At 45.4% G+C, this 20104-nt stretch overlaps 1 protein-coding gene across 8 annotated transcripts in view; it reads right to left on the bottom strand.

Moving 5' to 3' along the window:
- Window positions 1-3386: 3386 nt before the first annotated feature.
- LOC309333838 (uncharacterized protein) overlaps window positions 3387-20104 on the bottom strand; it is a 38212-nt gene continuing 21494 nt past the window's right edge. For 3 of the 8 annotated variants that reach the window (XR_014152695.1, XR_014152697.1, XR_014152698.1), the window contains exons 2-4: window positions 9335-9490; window positions 7433-7780; window positions 3387-4173 (exon numbers count right to left, since the gene is read on the bottom strand). Coding sequence is in view for 1 of the 8 variants with exons in the window: in XM_081847811.1 (XP_081703937.1) it covers window positions 4146-4173; window positions 7433-7780; window positions 9335-9422 (464 nt within the window). In the remaining 7 variants the exon portion in view is untranslated. The other 5 variants (XR_014152699.1, XR_014152700.1, XM_081847811.1 and 2 more) reach the window with 5 other exon arrangements.

The following is a 20104-nucleotide window of genomic DNA, read 5'->3' on the forward strand; positions in this document are numbered from 1 at the left end:
ACTGACTGGAAAGCCCCAAAGGTCCATCTCTGACAGGATGGCAAGGGAGAGTTTAGGATCTGGCTTTTTCTAAGCATCTCACGCAATAGAGGCCAAACTAAGCAAGATCGTTTTGACAAGCTATGATCTGCATATATCAGTTATGTAAACAGAAATGTCATTGATGTTAGACCTCCAGCCATTTACTTCTGGAGAGGCCAAGTCCTAGATTGTTGAAGACTTGGCGATGCATTCAACAATTAAGTTATTTTACAGCGTCCCTGCTCACTTTTCTTTATTATATGTGACTGGTGCATGCATGTAACACTCTACAGTTTTGTTGAGTTTTATCAATGTCATTTACTCTAAAACCAATAAATATTCTAAAAGAGAGAGATCTTTCTTCACCTATTCCAGCTGCTGATGGTAACCATTCAACACCACCTTCAGACCTCCATAAAGCTACTGCAGGAGAGCACTATCAATGGCTCCTAGCCAGAATAGTTATGCTCTGCAGTGTTATTTTTCTAGAAGGAGAGGTGCCGGAACTCACCATGAACACCTCCTTGTTCTTTTATAATGGCAATGGTACCTACCAGAGATGTGCCGGAACTGAGTTCTGGCAAGTTCTGGCTGAAAAACAGCTCTGTTGCTGAAATATACTCCAAGTCGAGTGTGAATTTCATGCTCTTTATTCAGCTCGTAGTAGCAATGAATGAAACTTTCCCCAAAACATCTGCTATATATACATTATTTACACAATGGGCCCTGTGTATTTGGCTAATTCCAGGCTGCTCCTGTAGGCCAATCAGGTTGCGGATTCACTTCCTCCAGAAGCCTGATTGGCTGCTTCTGCAGGCCAATCAGGTAGCTGATTCATTCCCACCTGGAGCTGGATTGGGTGGCTCCTGCGGACCAATCATACTGCTGCATTCTGGATCCTATTGTTCTAGGATTCAGCTCAGTACATAACAGGTGCTCTGCCTACACAGTTTCTGGAATCCACAGGAGGGGTTTCCTTCTTGCAGGCATCCCATAATAACCTCCAACTGACCACTGTGATAATAGTACAGTGGTACCTCGGGTTAAGAACTTAATTCGTTCTGGAGGTCTGTTCTTAACCTGAGGTACCACTTTAGCTAATGGGGCCTCCCACTGCCACCACTGCACAATTTCTGTTCCCATCCTGAAGCAAAGTTCTTAACCCGAGGTACTATTTCTGGGTTAGCAGAGTCTGTAACCTGAAGCGTCTGTAACCCAAGGTACTACTGTATGTAGAAATAGATGGGCCATTGGCATGATTCAGCAAGCTCTCTTTATGTTCTTACTATACTTCAAGGTCTCCAGGAAGATTTTGAAGGCCCACATAATTTTTTTACCGGCCTATCCAAAGAGTGACTCACTCTCTGTCTAAGCTGCCATTGAGTTCCTTTGGGCTGGATGTCTCATGAACTGATGCCATTGATTTCCATGGGTCTACGTTGAGCATGCCTTAGTTGACTTATCACCCACTCTCAGCTGGCTTTTATTAATGTTTTGAGCTCTACGGGAGCTTTTGTATTTGATTTGATTATTATTGTTGGATTGCATTTTTATTTGATATCATTCAACAGGCCTGGAGTGAGTTTCACTCAGAAAGGGGACCTATAAATATTTTAAATAAATAAAAGAATAGCTCTCCCTCTCTCATAACTAAGCATTATCTCACTTTTGATGATAATTCAATAACTTTCATAAACTTTGCTATCTCCTCCTGATACTGGTATTGTAGGCCGCTTGGGGCTTAGACCTAGATTTTCCGTATGTTGATTAAAGTGCCATTAAAGAAGCTTATATGTGTGTTAAAAATATATGTGAATATGTGTGTGTGTACTCTTACTCGTCATGTTTTTAAAAAGTATATTACATCCAATCTGTCCCTTAAAATTTAGAGTTCTTAAGGAATGCATGTTGGGGGGGGCAGGGTGGTTACCCTGATTGTGTTTATTGACAGATGATCTTATTTAAGATGATATTTCTTTACCATGGGATTAAAATTGGAAAAGAGTTTGGCCTTTGATTGAAAAGCAGTGGGATAAAACAGCTTCTCCCTCCCTCCACAGCCCCCCATTTGAATGGACTCCTATACCATTCTAAAATACACAAACAAATTCTATCTGCTTAGCTGCTTTGGGTCTTGACTGGCTTAAGACGACAGTTCGAGAGGTGAAAGCCTTGTAATTAATCCCTCATGCCAAACAATCCCCATCAGCGAAGCTCCCTTCGTTAATAGGTGTTTTTTTTTTAATCTTAAGCCACATTATAAACATTTTTAACAGTTCACATCTGTCTTTCATATAAGAATTGTAATTCATATTTAAGATTTTTTTCTCTCTCTCCTGAGGTGGTTGTATTTCAGAAAGACACATTCCACCTGGGAGATGGGCCAGATTTTTTTCTTCCAAACAGACGATGCTCAGTAAAATAATAATAATAATAAATTGTGTGCTGGGTACAAAAATAAGATCACCCCCACACCAAGAAATCCTGCCAGAAAGAGAGAAGTGGTAGAATCCAGAGTGGCAGAGTTCAGCAGTGACAGCATGGATTGTACCACTTGAAATTGCAATGGGGGTGTCACAGTTTTGAAAGCACATATTCACACACACACACACACACACACAACTCCCTGCAATTAAATTTAAAAATTCTATAGTATCTGAGAGAATGGTTTTGCACTAGCTTGCTATGCTAGTGTTTCTGCTTGTGAAACTGTGGAAAACTATCCTGGAGTACTGTGTCCAATTCTAAACACCGCAGTTTAAGAAGCACATTGACAAGTTACAATGTGTGCACAGGAAGGCAACCAAGATGATCCAGGGTCTGGAAACCAAGCCTTATGAGGAACAGCTGAAGGAGCTGGGTATATTTAGCCTGGAGAAAAGGAGACTGAGAGGAGACATGATAGCTATCTTCAGCTATCTTAAAGAGGGCTGTGCCATGGAAGACGGAGCGTGCTTGTTTTCTCCTGCTCTGTAGCACCCAAATCAATAGCTTCAAGTTATAAGAAAGGAGATTCTGGTTAAATATCAGGAAGAACTTTCTGACAGTAAGAGCTGTTTGACAGTGGAATGGACTCCCTCCGAAAGTGGTGGACTCTCCTTCCTTCCTTAGAGGTTTTTAAGCAGAGGCTGGATGGCCATCTTATCACAGGTGCTTTAGCTGAGAATTCCTGCTTTCCATGGGGTTGGACTAGATAACCCTTGGGACCCCTTCTAACTCTAAAACTCTATGTTCTGTGACTCTATACTTGCTGAAAAACTGATTTTTCAATTGATTGATTGATTGATTGATTATTAATTTGTTGACTCAGTTTATAAACCACATATTGTGAAACAGCTCAAAGGGATTTAACAGTAACAAAGATCAACAATGAAAACAATTTTTAATAAAAACAATGAAGACATGGGGAGCATTCCAAAAATAAAAATAAAAATGTGAACTGCACCTGTAATCTTAAACTCTACAATGCTTTGTTTTTCTTTTTACTATCTCAGGAATTCACATAATTCAGCTCCATGCTTATGTGAGGCCTGGATGGAAAGTAATTCCCAGAATTCCCTGAGAATAGCGGGGTCTCCTAGCAACTCTCAGCATCCTTAGCAAACTACAGCTCCCATAATTCTTTGGGAGAAGTCATGTCTGTTTACAGTGGTATCTTGGTGCTTTAAATGCATGGTTCCAATGTGTCCAATGTCATGGGGACAGTTTATAATGAACATAGCATTATCCCAAAGCCTTGGTATCATGAGGACTATCCATCAATCAGAGAGCAAAAGAAAATCATATGTCAACTGATGCTACAGGTGATGGGGCAAGTCTGAATTTTCAGGTTAGGGCATGCCAACATAACTTCATCCAGAGCAAAGGGAAGGTGTTAAAACAATTTAGAGTGGAGTGTAGCTAATTAGAGCAAAGAGGCTTCCATCAAGCTGATCTCATCCATCAAATGTCAAAAAAAGGCCGAAGGTGAAACCATTTATCGTTCCTGATAACCTTTCAGTCCCAAGGAGGTGAGATGTCTCTTAAGAGGGGAACTTTCTGAAATGCTGACTTCTTAAAGACACAAGCTCATCCCCACCAGCCCAGTTCATAAATTAGGGTCCGACTGAGGGTGACAAGATTGGTCACGCTTCAGATGTGCCAGTGATGAACCTTGATGGGAGAGAAAGAGAGAGAGAGAAAATCAGTGGTGGGGGAAAGGGGTAATGGTAGATTTAAAGTCGTCCACAAGCAAAGAAAATTATAAGGGAAGCCCAAATGTCAAAACAACCCGTATGAGGACATCTTCCTTTACAACTAAATGCTAACTGAGTACTGTGTGAAAACTAGGGTGGTGATAGTGGAATGAAGCAGCTGGAATCATGCTGCAACATTTTGTTTCAGGTAAGGCTCACATATTATATATACACTGATATGATCTTGATTCTCTGTGTGCTAGTCCTTACATAACCAAAAAGCTCCACTCATGCAAAAGAGGGAAATAACATGGTGGTTTAGCATTGAGGGGCTGGCGGGCCATTGCCCCGGGCACACAATCGGAGGGGGTGTCAACCAGGCACGCGCGCACACCGCAGAGATACCCAACATGCGCCCTGTGTGCCCCACCCAGTGCTCAAGCACCCACCGGTGACACCTGGGGCAAGGGCTGGACGAGCACACTCTGCCCCCACTTGGGGCGCATGCACATGCACCTCCCCTGGCAAACAGTGCCATGCCCCTGGAATAATAGGAGGTTTGGAGGAAGTCCAAGTTTTACAGAACAAAGATTTTTCAGGCTCCTAAAGAGGGAGAGATTTAAATAACCCTATGAGAACTGCATGTGCTCAACTGACACAAAATGCCAAGCAGCTGTTAGAGGGGAGAGAAAACGTGCTATGTACCTGTGCAATACATTTCAAGGACTCTTGCAAAACTCTGTGAGTCGTGGCTTCCCAGCACCCCAGGGTGCTGACCTCACAAAGCTATAATTTCCTTTACCATGAACGAACTACAATTCCCAGGGTACTTTGTGACAGTTAAAGTGGTGAATGAGTCATTTAAATGTATGCATGGGCATAGCCAGGATTTTTGTTACGGGGGCAAGGCCTTTTGGGGGGGAAACCTCTTAGCTATGTATTTTTATTAATTTTTATTTATTTAGGGGGAGCAGCTGCCCCCCCCCCGTCGCCACCCCCCAGCTACACACATGAATGTATGGTGTGGATGTGAACCAAGCAGAGAAACATTCCCTGCTTCAAGACTGAGTTCTCATCTGCACTGGACATCTAAAAGCAGTATCATGTCAGTTTCAACAGTCATGGCTTCCCCCAATGCATCCTGGGAGCTGCAAAATGTTCAGGGTGCTGAGAGTTTTTTAGTAGGGCCCTATTTGCTGCGGGTTAAACCACAGAGCCTAGGGCTTGCTGATCAGAAGGTCAGCGGTTCAAATCCCCGTGACGGGGTGAGCTCCCGTTGCTCGGTCCCTGCTCCTGCCAACCTAGCAGTTCGAAAGCATGTCAAAGTGCAAGTAGATAAATAGGTACCGCTCCGGCGGGAAGGTAAACGGCGTTTCCATGCACTGCTCTGGTTTGCCAGAAGTGGCTTAGTCATGCTGGGCACATGACCCGGAAGCTGTACGCCGGCTCCCTCGGCCAATAAAGTGAGCTATGATTCTTCTCAGAGTGGTTTAACTGTCAGTCCTTCTTCACAGGGAACTATAGGAATTGTTGCTATGTGAGGGAAAGAAAGGTTGGCAGCCCTCTGCAACAGGGAGCTTGCTGTACCTGGAGTAATATAACTTCCACCAGCCTTTGCCAGCACAGCTAAAGATGCACCCTTTTATTCTGGCTTTTGACAAAAGAGTTGCATATTTTAAGGACCCGCCTCATTTCTGTGGTTGCAAGTTGTTTAAAACTGTTTTGAACATGGTGCTCTAATTGTTGTAACCTGCCCTGGGAACTTAGGGTGAAGGGCCAGATAATAATAGTGATAACAATATCAGGCAGGGCAGTGCTTTTTTTCTGGGGGTACACAAAGGTATGCATACCCTTAAACGTTTTGTGAATCTAAGTTTGGCCTCATTGAGGGGCAGTGTTTCAATATGAGTAGGAAAATGAGAGTACCCCTAAACATTTTTTAGGGGGAAAAGCACTGAGGCAGGGGCATAGCTGGGGGGGGGAGTGGGCAAGGGGCAGCTGCCCCCCTTGTAAAACAATAGAAATACTTAACTGACCAATTACGTCATTTCCATCCCCCCAACAAATGTCCTACCCCACCCTAACCAATTCGTCCGTTCCCCCCCCAAAAAAAACTACTGTCTACTACACCCATGATATCAGAGACAATGAGACTGTGATCCAACACTATCTGGAGACAATCCCTGGTAGAGTAGAATATTACCCATTACCTGTCCTATTAAGAAGTATACCAAAAGGCAGGGCGCCGAGGGGAAGGGCTAACCACCTGGCAGCACCTGTGCGGTGCCCATACAGACTGTGCATTTCAAGTTAAGTCAAGTAACCTTTATTGGCATCACTTAAGAACATTCAGAATACATTCAGAATAGATAGGCCAGTGCGATCTCAAACTGCGCATGTGTGGCGACTGAAAAGAGTGTGCATGTGCGGCGCCCGTACGGACAGCGCATGCGCAGCAGCCCATACGCACACTGCGCACGTACCCTTGGCCGCTCTACAGCTGGGGGGAGGCAGAATGTCATCTTGTCACCCCCATCAGGGTGGCACCCAGGGCGGATCGCCCCCTGCCCCCCTCCGTATGCCCCTGCCAATAGGTGGGAATAGACAGATGTCAACATTTTCATGTCTTGTGGGCTCTGGGGGCAGCGGGGTGGGGTGGGGTGGGGGCAGAAATCTACGCTTTCCACTCTGGTCTTCAGTAGAAGGCAAAATAGGGGTTAGGATTGTAGGGCAGCAGGTGTCATTGAGGCAGAGAGTTCCACTGATGCTGTTATCAACGGGGAGGGGGGCAGGACATATCGAATGGGAAATGTACGGAACAGACTAGGGTCACACGCACATCATATGTTTGGCGCACTTTAAACAATAATGGCTTCCCCCAAAGAATCCTGAGGACCATAGCCTGTTAAGAGTGTTGCTCTCACAGACCTACAATTAAAGTGTTAAAGTGTTCTAAGACTGCTTTACATGTGGATGTGACATGGGGTTAGAGGAAAGAGGGGTAAAATGATGTCCCAGTAATCCCGTCCTAAAACAACAGCCAATAAATGAGAAGTATTTCTGGACCCAAACGTGCCGGACTGTGTGTGTACTTTGTGAGGAGAAGGGGTTCCACGGTAAAAGATCAGTCAAGCTTTTCCATCCTCAAACCAGGATATTCCAGTAGCCCTGACACCAAGACTTCCCTCGCCTAGATAGCGCGAGAGAAAGGAAAAAACAAACAACTCAATTTTTACTTCAATGCGGTTGCGCTCCCGGACCTACCCGTTCCAGGGGGCGCCTGAGCAATCCATAGACACACGCGTCGTCGGAGATTCCCACTTTCTTGGAGGTGAAGGTGACAGCCCGTCAGGGAGAGGCAGCGTCGCCTGGCCTTTTCGGGGATCCGGAGGGCTTGGCGCGCGGTGCAAAGTAATGGAAGGGAGTGGAGAGAAAGTCCTCTGGGCGACCCTTGGGGACCGATTCTCGGCCTTGCTTCTTCTTCTCCTCCTCCTCCTCCTCGCCATGGGGGCGCCTGGTCCCTCGGGCCCGGCCACAGAGACGCCTCGCCAAAGCCTGGGATCGGGCAGGGTGGGGCGCCAGCTCTGTCGAGGGGAGAAGAAAAAGCAGAGAAGGGAGAGGCTGAAATCCGATTTCACACCAATTTGGAAGAGCGACGTCAGCGCTTCTTTGAGTGATCCAAAGCCTCCGAGCGGACAATTTCTTATTTTTATTTTTTAAAAAGAATTCCCCACGAGGTAGAAACTTCAAAGGGCGGAAGAGTAGATAGGAATCCGCAAGTAGCGCGCAACGGCCGATCGTTCTAGACGAGGCTGATTGCCAGTCGCGATAATGGTTATTAATAATATGATGATGAATGGCTTTTACGAATAGGGATCTGATACCTGTATAAGGATAGATACAGCCACAGAATGTCAAATGACCTTGGATAGCCTGGCCTCGATGGCATCCATCGTGGCTGTTTAATGTTATTGTTCTTCAAAATAAGTGCATAGTAAGAATAATTGTCCTTTAGAAAAACAGAAAAAAGGAACTGGAGGGGAGCGCCCATCCTCAAACTTACACCAACTTAGAAAACCCTCAATAACTTTCATGCTATTACAGTATTTTTTATTATTAATGAACTGGGCAACTAGACTCGAGAATCCTGGGTTTATTTGTTTTGTTTTATTTTCACTTTGACTTCTCCCTCTCTCTTCTAATTTCCTTTAAATACCTGCAAATTGACAGAAACGCTGATGTACAGAATGATCGACCTAATCTCGCCATATTTTTAAATCTTGTGGGCGACCAACGAAAGAGGTTTGGAACGCCTGCTAGAATTCTCAAACTAGAGGGGAAATGCTGTTATTGAAAATAAACAACGACAACAATAGTAACATGGTTAACTATTAACTAATAATAGTTAGTATTAACAATGTTAATAATAGTATTACTAATAATTCATGAACACATTGATAATGATTCTAAGAAATATTAATTTATTTAATTTGTATGAATAGTATAATATATGAAATATCATATATGATACAGCATTAACTGCAGTAATAAATATTGCCTTCTTTAATTCATATTAATTATGCTGCAATGTAACTATTAAGATCTTTAATTTGTTTAACATCATTTAAATTCCGTTCCTGCTCTCTAAGGGAATCAGAGCAGTGTTCAAGTAAAGCACAAATAAATATTAAGCAAACAGCAAAAAGCAGTAAATTTCACAACAGCCAAAACAACTAGGAACGTACAAAAAAAACCCCACCAAAAAACCACATTAAACAGAAAAGTTTTAACGGCCCCCTACCCAAATGCAAGTAGGGAAGAAGGAATGTGGGTCTTCCAGGGACTCGGGATAGCGTTAATATTGCCATCGTCATTTATTATATAACTTAAAGTAGTGGTGGTGTGGGTGTTAAAAGCCTGTCTTTACACGTCTTTAGCTTTGTCTAGGTCAGGAAGCAAGAACGAAGAAAGAGCGAAAGTTCCTGCGTATTTGAGACAATTTAGCTACCGCAGAATATATTGCTCAAAGTCATTAGGGGAAGAAGAGATGTTATGTATATATACATCGGTAACGCTCAGGCTATCAATGCAATATGTATCATAATCTCATATTAGGGACGATAATTAAAATATCGTACCGGATTATAACTTCACCGAGTTGTTTCCACAATCCTGGTCGCGTTTCCTTCCGTCTGTTGTATCTATCCTTAATCCTTCGTCTCATTTCTAGAAGAAGACGTTTGAATTCAGCTTAGTGAAAGCCTTCTTTAGGATATTTGGGGTTTTTTCTCCATCTGTTTGACAAAGAGAAAAGAAGCCTTTTTTAAAATGGGGGGTCAATTTTATTTTGTTTCGAAATTTATTATCTCATTCACCCTTTTCCCCCACCCGTTTTGTTTGGCTATTTTGGGGCTACCACCCAGTGTTGGTTCCACTCAGAGTAGACCCACTGAAATCAGTAGAGAGGGCCTACTTAGGGTTCATTTATTTCAGTGGGCTTACTCTGCTTAGAATTTACATACAACGCAGTATTATTTATAGGAGCTATGATTGCTCATTATTACCAACCGTCGTGGCACTTAGGAGACAAACTGTTTTCAAATTCCTTCGGTAGAGCTTATTCGAGTACGCGAGGCAAGAGTTTGTTGGCTTGTGTGTGTGTGTGTGTACGTGTGTGCAAATATGATGTGGACGTTACACTATCAAACGCAAACCTGCTTTTATTCTTTTTAAATACCCCCCCCCAACTAAATAAATGAAATAAATTTAAAATTCTCAAGCGAGTCATCCGGCACAAAACAGCCATTTTTGCTGTGCTGGACTCCCGTTGGATTTCACCCGAACTGCCTGACTGGGATTCGCCTCCCACCCCCCACCCCCCCGCGTTTTAAACAGAGCGAATGGAATTTTAGCACATTGGTGGGATCAAAGGAATGGGGAAGGAAATGGCGATTGCAGTTGTACCTTATGAAACGGGACCCCTAAAGGTCTCTCCCCCCCCCCCCGCCAGTCTCATCCGAAATCTGGAAACGGCTCTTATTTGCGGTGGGGGGAGGGAAAGGTCTGTAGGCTACCCCTTGATATCCCCATCGCTGGATTTACTGAAATCGAATAAAAAAATAAAATGAGATTGTGTGTGTGTGTGTCCCACCCCTTCCTGTAGAATCCAGGAAAACGCCCCCCCCCCGCAATGTACTTGTGAGAATGTGTTTACTGATTTATTTATTTTCATTCTGGATTTATTGCTGCATTTTCCTGAGATATGCTTTGTAAGCAGCTTGGATAACGCAGTGTCTGGGCGGCTGATCAACGCGGCTGAAATAAATAAAATACCCCACAGATTTGAAATCACTAATTTATTTTGGACTGGTGGGGCGGCGGTCGCGTGCAGGTTCTCAAAAATGGCATCCCTAACAAGGGGAGGTCGGACAATCCGTTCATAAGCTGTTGTTTAAAACAAACAAACAAACAAACAAACAAACAAAAGCGCCATTGATTTCATCAGGAGAGATTCCAGCAGGTGTTGGAAGTCACAGTGGAAACAATGGACATGAAATGTGTTGGGAAGGGGCGGGATAGAGAGTGGGAATGATCTGGATCCCACTTCCCAGCACTGAAAAATAAATTCAATTTCAGTCCATTAAACCTGCTTCTGGTTTATGCCCAGGTAGGATTAAAATCCATGAATGATGAATCCGTGTGTTTTTACGGATTTTTAAAAAAGTTAAAACGAACATCAATATAATTAAATGAGAACTATTGTTGAATTATGATTATGATTATGATAAAATTTATGACCTGCCCTTTACGAACAGATCCCCTGGGGAGGATACAACAGTTTAAAACTGTTAAAATATAGTACAGTCACAGGAACAGGGCTGTATTATTATTATTATTATTATTATTATTATTATTATTATTATTATTATTAATTCGACTAGATTATAGAATCAAGTTCCTTTATTTCAGTGGGTCTACTCTAATTTAGTCGGATACAACCTATTATTATGCATTGATCCAATCTTAGGAGTTAATTCCTAGGGACCAAGGTCCCTTGGCCGCCTCCCTATTAAAATATTTGAGAGTGCTACCTCCCCCCCCCCCCAGGTTGACGGGCATTATTATTCAAATAGTGTGTGCGAGCCCCGTCTTGAGATCGATTATGTCGACGGGGCTCACCTGGGCTCCCCCCAAATTTTATTCAACTTGGCACCACTGGCAAACAAACGTCTAAACCCCATGCATTTTCGAGGGAAGTTTTCAGACTCGTGTTTGACTTTCATGCTGAAATAAATGTAAAACACACATGCCTGAGGAAATCACTGTCATATCTGCAGTCGTGATATCAATTCCTCCTATATAATTTTTGCATTACCGAAGTCCCACTTTCCAAAAACCATTTTTGGACAGTTGGATCCTGACCCCAAAGGGAGATAATGAGTTCGTGGTTTCTAAATCGTGTTTACTTGATAGATTATATTAATCGCAATGAAGCGGGTTTCCGATGCGTAGTGCAATAGGGCGCAGGCAGAGATGACCGTTTAGGTCCTGACCGTCAACAGGTCGCTTATGGACCTTATTCCCGCGGAAGGCTGCAGATAGTGCGCGCCTATACTTTTTTTACACTCTGGCACGCACACACGCACAAGTTCAGATCGCGAATCCAATCTAAGCGTTTTTGTAGCCGCTTCTTATCCGTGGGAATAAATCCGCAGTTTGATTCCATGCGCGTTTGCTTGGGAGTAAATTCAGTGTGTACTGCCTTCTTTGCTAGGAAATCTATATGCTTAAACTGCGCAATCCCGGTACCAGTACCACTGACAAGTGTGCGTGTGTGTGTGTGTGTGTGTTTTCAACCAGTGGATTTTATAACTACTTAGGTTTGTTGGCTAAACTGTGTGAGCACCTTGAGACAGAGAGTGGACGAACAAGAAGCTGCTTTATCCCATTTGCAGCGCCTCTCTAGCAATTCAGACAGGACGTCTATCTCCCAGCCCTACGTGGAGATGCCCGGGGTCCAACCCGAGACCTTCTGTGTGCACGGGCGTAGCAACTCCCGCCGGCGATCACCCAGAGCTGCTGAGCTTTTTGTGGGACATCGCCCTACCCAAGCACCCGGAAGGACTGTGTCTCCCAGTCGCCCTGCCCCTGCCTTCCCTTGCTACTGTCTGCATCCAAAACAGACGCTCCCCCACCGGGCTGAAAATACTTTATCTGAAATATCATCTGAAAGTAGAGGACTCTACAAAACTAGGGTACAACCTCCCATCTTCTTTCTTATATTCTTCCGTAAACTGCCATAGATGTTGGTGGAGTCAAGAAAACCAACGTTTGAAGGAGGTCGACTTTGGTAAATTTCGAACGGGGACTTGACTCTTTCCTCTCAGCTAAAATAAATAAACGAAGCCAGCCGCACAGACCCAAGCCAATTTTAATCTGGAGCAACCCCCACTGTGTTAAGTGAAACATCCTCCCAGGAAAGAGGGTGCCTAGGATAGGATAGCACCCATCGAACTCTGCCGGACTTACTTCTGAACAAGTGTAGGAATTCGGGGATTCATTGAGGATAAGGCAATGCACCACCTGCACTCTCGGAGCGAAGGCCAATGGCTAGGAATCGCAGGCGAGGAGAGCGCCGCTGCGCTCAGGACCTGCTTCTGGGATTCCCTTGGAGGCGTTGGGTTGGCCACTGTGACCACCACAGGAGACTTTGGCCTGATCTTTTGTAAACCCCGGTACAGATCTAACGACACTGCGCGAATGGGGGTGGGGGTAGGAGAGGCAACTGCCCCCCTAAATCAATAAAAATAAATACAAATCCCTCTAACAAAAATCCCGGCTACGCCAATGATTGCAGGTTGCACTGAGATCTCCGCTCCAGGCAGAGGCGGGTCTATTCTGAATCTAATGAAGCTTCTGCTTCAGGGCCCCTTATCTCGCAGGAGCCCCAGAAGCAACCACAATTCCAAATCGCTTTTTTAAAATGGGTCTAGTAGACCTAATTTGAGTTGCATGGATTTGAGTGAAATAGCTTGGGGTTTTTTGTATATATTTTAACAAACCCAAAGTTTGAGAGTCAATAGCACAGATGTTGTAAAGGTTGATGCAAACAACCGCATTGAAGAAGATAATAGTAGTAGTTACCCAGACCTCTTGCTGGTTGCAAAGAGGCCCCCATAACAGTTCAAGCTTCAGGGCCCCCAAAAAGTAGGTCGGTCATTGACTCCAGGTAGTTACAAACCCAAAACGGCTGCCGAAAGGAAAGGAAAGGAAAGGAAAGGAAAGGAAAGGAAAGGAAAGGAAAGGAAAGGAAAGGAAAGGAAAGGAAAGGAAAGGAAAGGAAAGGAAAGGAAAAGAAAAGAAAAGAAAAGAAAGGAAAGCCAGTTGTGGTGTAGAGATTATACTGCCGGATTTGGACCCTGGGAGGTCAAAATGATTACGATGATCAATCACCACAATAACCCTGTGAGGTAGGTTAGGCTCTGAGAGGCAGTGGCTGTTTCCAAGATCACCTAGCGAGCTTCATGGTCGAGTGGGGATGTGAACCCTAGTATCTTAAGTCCTAGTCCAACACTCTACCCATTGCACCACACTGCACATGAAATTGTCTGCGCACCCTTGCCCCACTGCCTCTCAGTCCCTAACTCACAGGGTTGTTGTGGGGATTAAATGAGGAGAACCGCAAATGCCGCCTTCGCGTTCATTGGAGGGGAGGGAAATGGGATAGAGATATAGATATAGATAGATGATAGATAGATAGATAGATAGATAGATAGATAGATAGATAGATAGATAGAGAGAGATAGAGAGAGAGAGAGAGAGAGAGATGATAGATAGATGATAGAGATAGAGATAGAGATAGAGATAGAGATAGAGATAGAGATAGAGATAGAGATAGAGATAGAGATAGATAGATAGATGATAGATGATAGATAGATAGATAGATAGATAGATAGATAGATAGATAGATAGAGATAGATAGATAGATGGCCAGCCCGCACCAGAAGTAACCCTACTGCATCGTCAGGAGGCTAGGAATCGAGGCCACGGGATCCCCAGTCGCTGCGGAGAGATCCCTTTTCCTTTCCGGGAACTCCTAAATAGCATGTTATATTTTTAACCTGTTCCAAGTCGCAGAGCCTATTGGAACTTGGCGTAGGGCGTAAAAGAGTAGGCACCTGCTCCGGGAAGCAGGTTGGTGTCCACCTCGCCCCGTTCTCATTGAGTGACCGCAGAGTGGGGGCGGGTGGAGGAAGGAGTGTGCGCCTTTCCTGTGATTTATGCCTCGGCCAAGGCGTGTAGGAGCGAGCTTCCCGCTCGACCGCGCTGGCTCTGAAGGCTCCGCTATAAATTACCCGCTCGCCGCTGCGCAAAAGCTGCCGAAGGCCGGCGGGGAATTAAAAAGCCCCAGAATGGGCCCTTTGAACGCCAGGAAACCACATTTTTGAAAAAGGCAAAAGAAGGGGGAGGGGGAGGATGGGGAGGAGAGCCAGGAAAGGCTAATTAAGGGAAGGTTCCCTCACTATCCCCCTTCTCCCAACAGACATCGTGGAAGTACCAAAAGTCCATTGATCGGAACTCACGGGCAATTAGACTTTTCCAACGGAGAAAAGGGTGTCGCTGGCACATGTTTCCAGGAAAAGCATCCAGAAGTCTTAGGGCCCGTTAAAAAATATGCAACCCTCTGATCCCCTGAAAGTAAGCATAATTGTGTTGCATAGAAAGCTGCCCTATACCGACTCAGACCTTTGCTCCATCCAGCTCAGTATTGTCTACACTGACCGGAAGCGGCAGGGTTTCAGACCAGGTGCTTCTTCCGGTCCTTCCTGGAGATGCTGGGGTTTGAACCTGGGACTTTCTGGGCGCAAAGCTCTACCCTGAGGCAGGGCCCATTCCCCATTGCCTGGGGTTAGTTTAGTGGGATTGACCTCCTAGCCAAGGTTGCAACTTCAAACTTAGGACTGAGATGCGGTGACACCCCGCCTCCACCGCAATGCTGTAGGACTTGAACGCCCACCAGAGCCCTGGCCACCGTGGCTAATAGCCGGGAAGGATGTGGGGTTGGAGTCCAGCAACATCCGCAGAGCCACAACTTCCCTGTTACTGTAGAATCCGGGGCGAAATCCCCGGCTTCCATTGATTCCGAACGGCAAAGAGATCCCATAGGCAAGAGTGTAGCCCCCGGATGGGCGTTCTCATTGGCGAATGTTCATCTTACATAAAAGGAAAATATAAATCCAGTCCTCTTACTTATCGGAAAACCATCAAAGCAAACGGCTAATGCTCTCCAGGAACCAATCAGATTAAGCAAGGATACCAGGCTGCCTGCACATATTTATGATGTTCTGCAATGGTTCCCTGTTGCTATCCCACAGACGAGCCTCTCCCCGCACCCGTTATCGCAACATTCCTGGCAACGAGTCTGGCAAGAACAGCTTACTTCGTTCGATGCTAGAAGCGGGAAATTAGGACCACCGTCCACCCCAAAAAGCATTCGCTTCGCGAGTCCCCTGGAGGCAAAACTAAACGCTGCGAAAGATTACCTTAAAACAGAGCGAGATACCATCACCACCACCATCTTCCTGGGTGGAGTGTTTTTATGCTTAGAATCTTATTTTGGCACTGAGCTGTATACTGTATAAATTTGTTGGTGGTAGTGGTTGTATCCAACTAAATTCTACTTCGAGCAGACCCATTGAAATTAACACACCCAAGTTAGTCATGCCCCTCTATTTCAAAGGGTCTTCTCTAACATTTGCTATATTAGAGCAGCAGCAACCCCGACGACGACCCCGTTTAACGCGTGCTTGGATCACTTTTGCAGCCCTGTAACTGTTCCAAATGTGATCCTTACGTGGAATAAAGTAACGGGCTGGATTCGCTTCATCCGCACAAACAGCTCATTTCCGCAACTAGGGCATTGGAGATCGGGGCCGATTAGAATAAAGTACCGTAAACTCCTGGCTGGGCTCCCAGGCCCATTTACTTTCGGATTAAGATTGAAGGGGATCTGATTTGTTCGCAACTATTGTGGGAGGACTCGAATTGAAACCGAATTCCGCCGTGCTCCCCTGGGGAGCTTGGTTGGAAAAATGGAGATGGGTCGGAGTGGGTTTTGCCCAGCAGCAGAGCGCACACGGTCTGGGGTGTGAGTTCAGCTTCAGGAGAGCCCGCAGGAGTGTGTCCTTTTCTCTGAATGGAAAGGGGCGCCCTGCGGAAAACAATCTTGATTCTGTGCTAATAAAATTGGAGCAAAACAAACTGAAGCAAGGAAGGATAATTCTCTCTCAGAAGTAGGAAAGGGGCAAAACGCATTCCCCGCCATGTTCCCTTTCCTGGATTGCGTCCTCGCTAGGGCAAAGTGGGACACGATGGTGCTAAACCAGCGTTTCTTCCAGGTCCGTGAAAAGGCTCAGGATCAATGTTACTTTATTCCGCTGCAACCGGATATAAGAAAAGGAGTTAATTCCGAGTGCTAATGACAGGGATCTCGAGGTATGAAAAAAGGAAATCCTCGTTGGTTTTGACAAACCGAAGCAGTAAGTAAAAAGAGGGGGGGGGCAGAATCCAGCCAGCGAGGCCCAGGAAATATGTAAAGGCAGCCCAACTTAAGCCAGGGAGTCGCCCTTAAGTAGTGCCGAAAGGTGACTCTTTTGGCAAACTGCTCTGGCAACCAAAGTCGGACGAAGCAAAGGTGGGCGGGCGTTGGGATAAAGAAACCCCAGCGAAGGAAATGGGTTGGATTTCAGCAGGGTTCTCCAAAGCCGGCTTGTTAGCTGAAGGGGAGGGAGGTAGTAGTTAAGATTTCCTCTAAAAGTGCCAGGTAGGAAGATCTCCTGCTCTTTGGCGATAGAGAAATTCCCGAGGGGAGGAAAATGTGCTCTGCTCTTGGAAAGGGGGGACGAAGAAGAAGAAGAAGAAGAAGAAGAAGAAGAAGAAGAAGAAGAAGAAGAAGAAGAAGAAGAAGAAGAAGAAGAAGAAGAAGAAGAAGAAGAAGAAGAAGAAGAAGAAAGGGCGCATTTCTAGCGTCCTACGCTTTTGGAGAGGTTCATGGGCCTTTGGAGAGCGGCGGTGCGCCCTGGGCCGCTGGGCGCGCATTCCTTCTTCGCAACACTCCAACCCAGCTGCATCTTTTAATATACATATACATATTTATATTTATATATTTTACGTTATAATGCCTCCACCCTTCTGGAGGAGCCAGCCGTCGCGGCCCCCCTTTCTCTCGCACCCTTTCCACAACGACCCACCCACCCCTCTCCCTCCCTCTTCCCAGTTGGACCTGGCGGCGAGCATGTCAGAGTTCACGAATCTGGTTTAGGCGCTTTAAACTTCCAGCTGTAAAAAGACGGATATTAAAGCCCTCTAATGGATCCCGCGCGAAAGAAGGGATACATTTTCACGTTTCAGAACGGGGAGTGGGGGAGGAATTGCGTCTGGGATAACACACACAGCATTAAACATTCGAAAGGGGTGGTGGGTGGAAGGAAAGACACCATCAAAAGCGAGCTGAGGAACGCGCCGTCCCCAGTCTCACTCAAAACACACCCTGCACCTGGCATTTGAGAACAGAGTGAGGAGGTCGAGGCTGTACAAGGGCATTTGGATAGGGCGTGTTTTCTTTCACCTGGCAAGTTATGTGGGAGAAAGGCAGGAGATATCAAGACTGGTCAAGGTGATAGCAAGACCTGGTATAAGCTAATAGGAGGAGGCAGGGGTGCCAACTTAAATAAAATGATGGGGGCAGCAGGTAAGCCCTGACCCGCATACTCAATCACAAGACGTGGTGCATGCACACCATTTGAATGGCAATGCTAATCAACTTGGGGAGGGCGACCCCTCTAATATTTTATTGGGGGTCCTGAAGAGACGTCTGCCCCTAGGAGTTGGCTCCTATGGAAGGAGCTGTGTGCATGTGTTTAAGAAACTATTAGAAGGGAATATGAGGAGGGGGACCATTCCAGTGTACTTCCCAATGATATTTGTGTGTGCGCGTGCGAATGGCGTGGAGAAACTGGATACTCTCTTATAATACTGGAACTTGGGACCATCCGATGAAGCTAAGTAAATAGCTTGTTAAGGCAATGCTCTGCCTCAAAGAGGCTCCATTTTGCTGCTGTTCCATGGGCAGATGTGAAACAGCAACCTAAGTGTCTTTGAGTTGTTCGCTCCTGGAGGAATATCCAAGGTTCTGAATGACACTGAGCTCTTCTTCTGGGTGTTCATTTGGTTCTTAGGGTAGAAGCTGAACCACTGAAGAAAGTGGGGGAAAGGCTGAGGCTCAGTGGTAGAGCAGGGCTGACATTTTGGCATCTGAGGCAAACTACAAAATGGTGCCGCTCCTGTCAGGGAAAGAGGGTTGAGTGAACGTCAGGAACAAGGGGAAATCAAATCAACCTTACCTGATGATGTTCCGTTGCGACAGAAGCAGTTTAGTCACGCTGGCCACATGACCAGGAAAGCTGTCTGTGGACAAACGCTGGCTTCCTCGGCCTGAAAGCGAGATGAGCGCCGCAACCCCAGAGTCGCCTTTGACCAGGGGTCCTTTACCTTTTTACCTTACCTTACCTGATGGTTGAAGTGCTATTCAAATGGGCCTGCTCTAAATCAGCCCAAGACAGCCCAGACAGCCCAGAGATCAGCCACCTCCTACCTAAGGGTAGTAGGATGTCAGGAGGATGTCAGGAGTGCCTCCCATTGTCAGAGAGGGTGCTGTAGAAGCAGCAGGTCCAAGGAGCGCACGATAGCAGCAGCAGGTGACACATTCCTCAGAGGCCAGATCTGCTGCCCCCGTCACCTCACCTTGCCTCAGGGGTGGGCAGGCCCTCTGGTAGAGCATCTGATTTCTACACAGAAGGCACCTAGTTCAATCCCTGGCATCCCCTAGTAGGGCTGAGAGGGTCTCCATGTCTGAAACCCTGGAGAGCTGCTGCCAGTTCGTGTAGGCAATGCTGAGCTAGATGGACCAACTGACTGCCTCAGTAGAAGGCATCTTCCGATGTTTTTAAACTGATTGCCTAAATGATATTTGGCGTGTTCAGTGAAAACAAATTTAGCAATGGCGGAATGATACAGGGTTGTGCTCCAACATTAGTCATAGTAGACCCATTGAAATTTATCGGCACTGAATTCAGCATTAGGTATGTTAAATTTCAACAGGTCTATTCTGTGTATAAATTAGATGGAGACAACTCAATGATTCTCCAAAAAATGGACATGGAAAGAATAATGTTCCCAAAGTCTCTCATTTTGCACACCTTGAAAAGTTTGAAACACAGCTTAAATTAGAGCTATGCTTGGAAAGTTTAACCGAACAACAACTAACTACTACCCATCACAAGAGACCATGAACTTTGATTTAGGTGACTCCATCAGGATTATTGGGGTGCTTTTAGGACAGGACTTTGGGGGAAGAACTCCGGAGCTCCATGGATAAACCAATTGGCCTTAGCAAGGGGCAAATATTTAAGCAAAGCAGGGAAAAGGGCAATGAGAGGTGGAAGGAATCTCTTCACCCTTCAAGCAGTAGAAAATTCCCACTCCCCCCTCACATTTAATAGATGGTGTCGGTGGAATTTCCCAATATATTTTTTCTCCACCCCTTTTCAAAAATATCTTTGCCCAGCATTCCCCTACTTTTGTCAGATTCATATAACTATTTACTCCCAACAAACATAAACACAAATTTAATAAACAGCAACTAATGATAACTATGACAATGACATCAGCATCATTTGTTGTGGGGTAGGGGGGTTGTTGTCTTCAGTGTTACCCCTGCTCTGAGTAGACCCACTGGCATTCATGAACATGACTAAGGACTATTCATTTCTGTGGGTCTGCTGCTCTGAGTAGGACTTGCAATCCCCTTGCAAAAATTGTTTGTTTGTTTTTTAAAAAATCCCTTTCTT

Source organism: Podarcis erhardii, assembly GCF_964252035.2.
Source record: "Podarcis erhardii genome assembly, chromosome: Z".
NCBI lineage: Eukaryota > Metazoa > Chordata > Lepidosauria > Squamata > Lacertidae > Podarcis > Podarcis erhardii.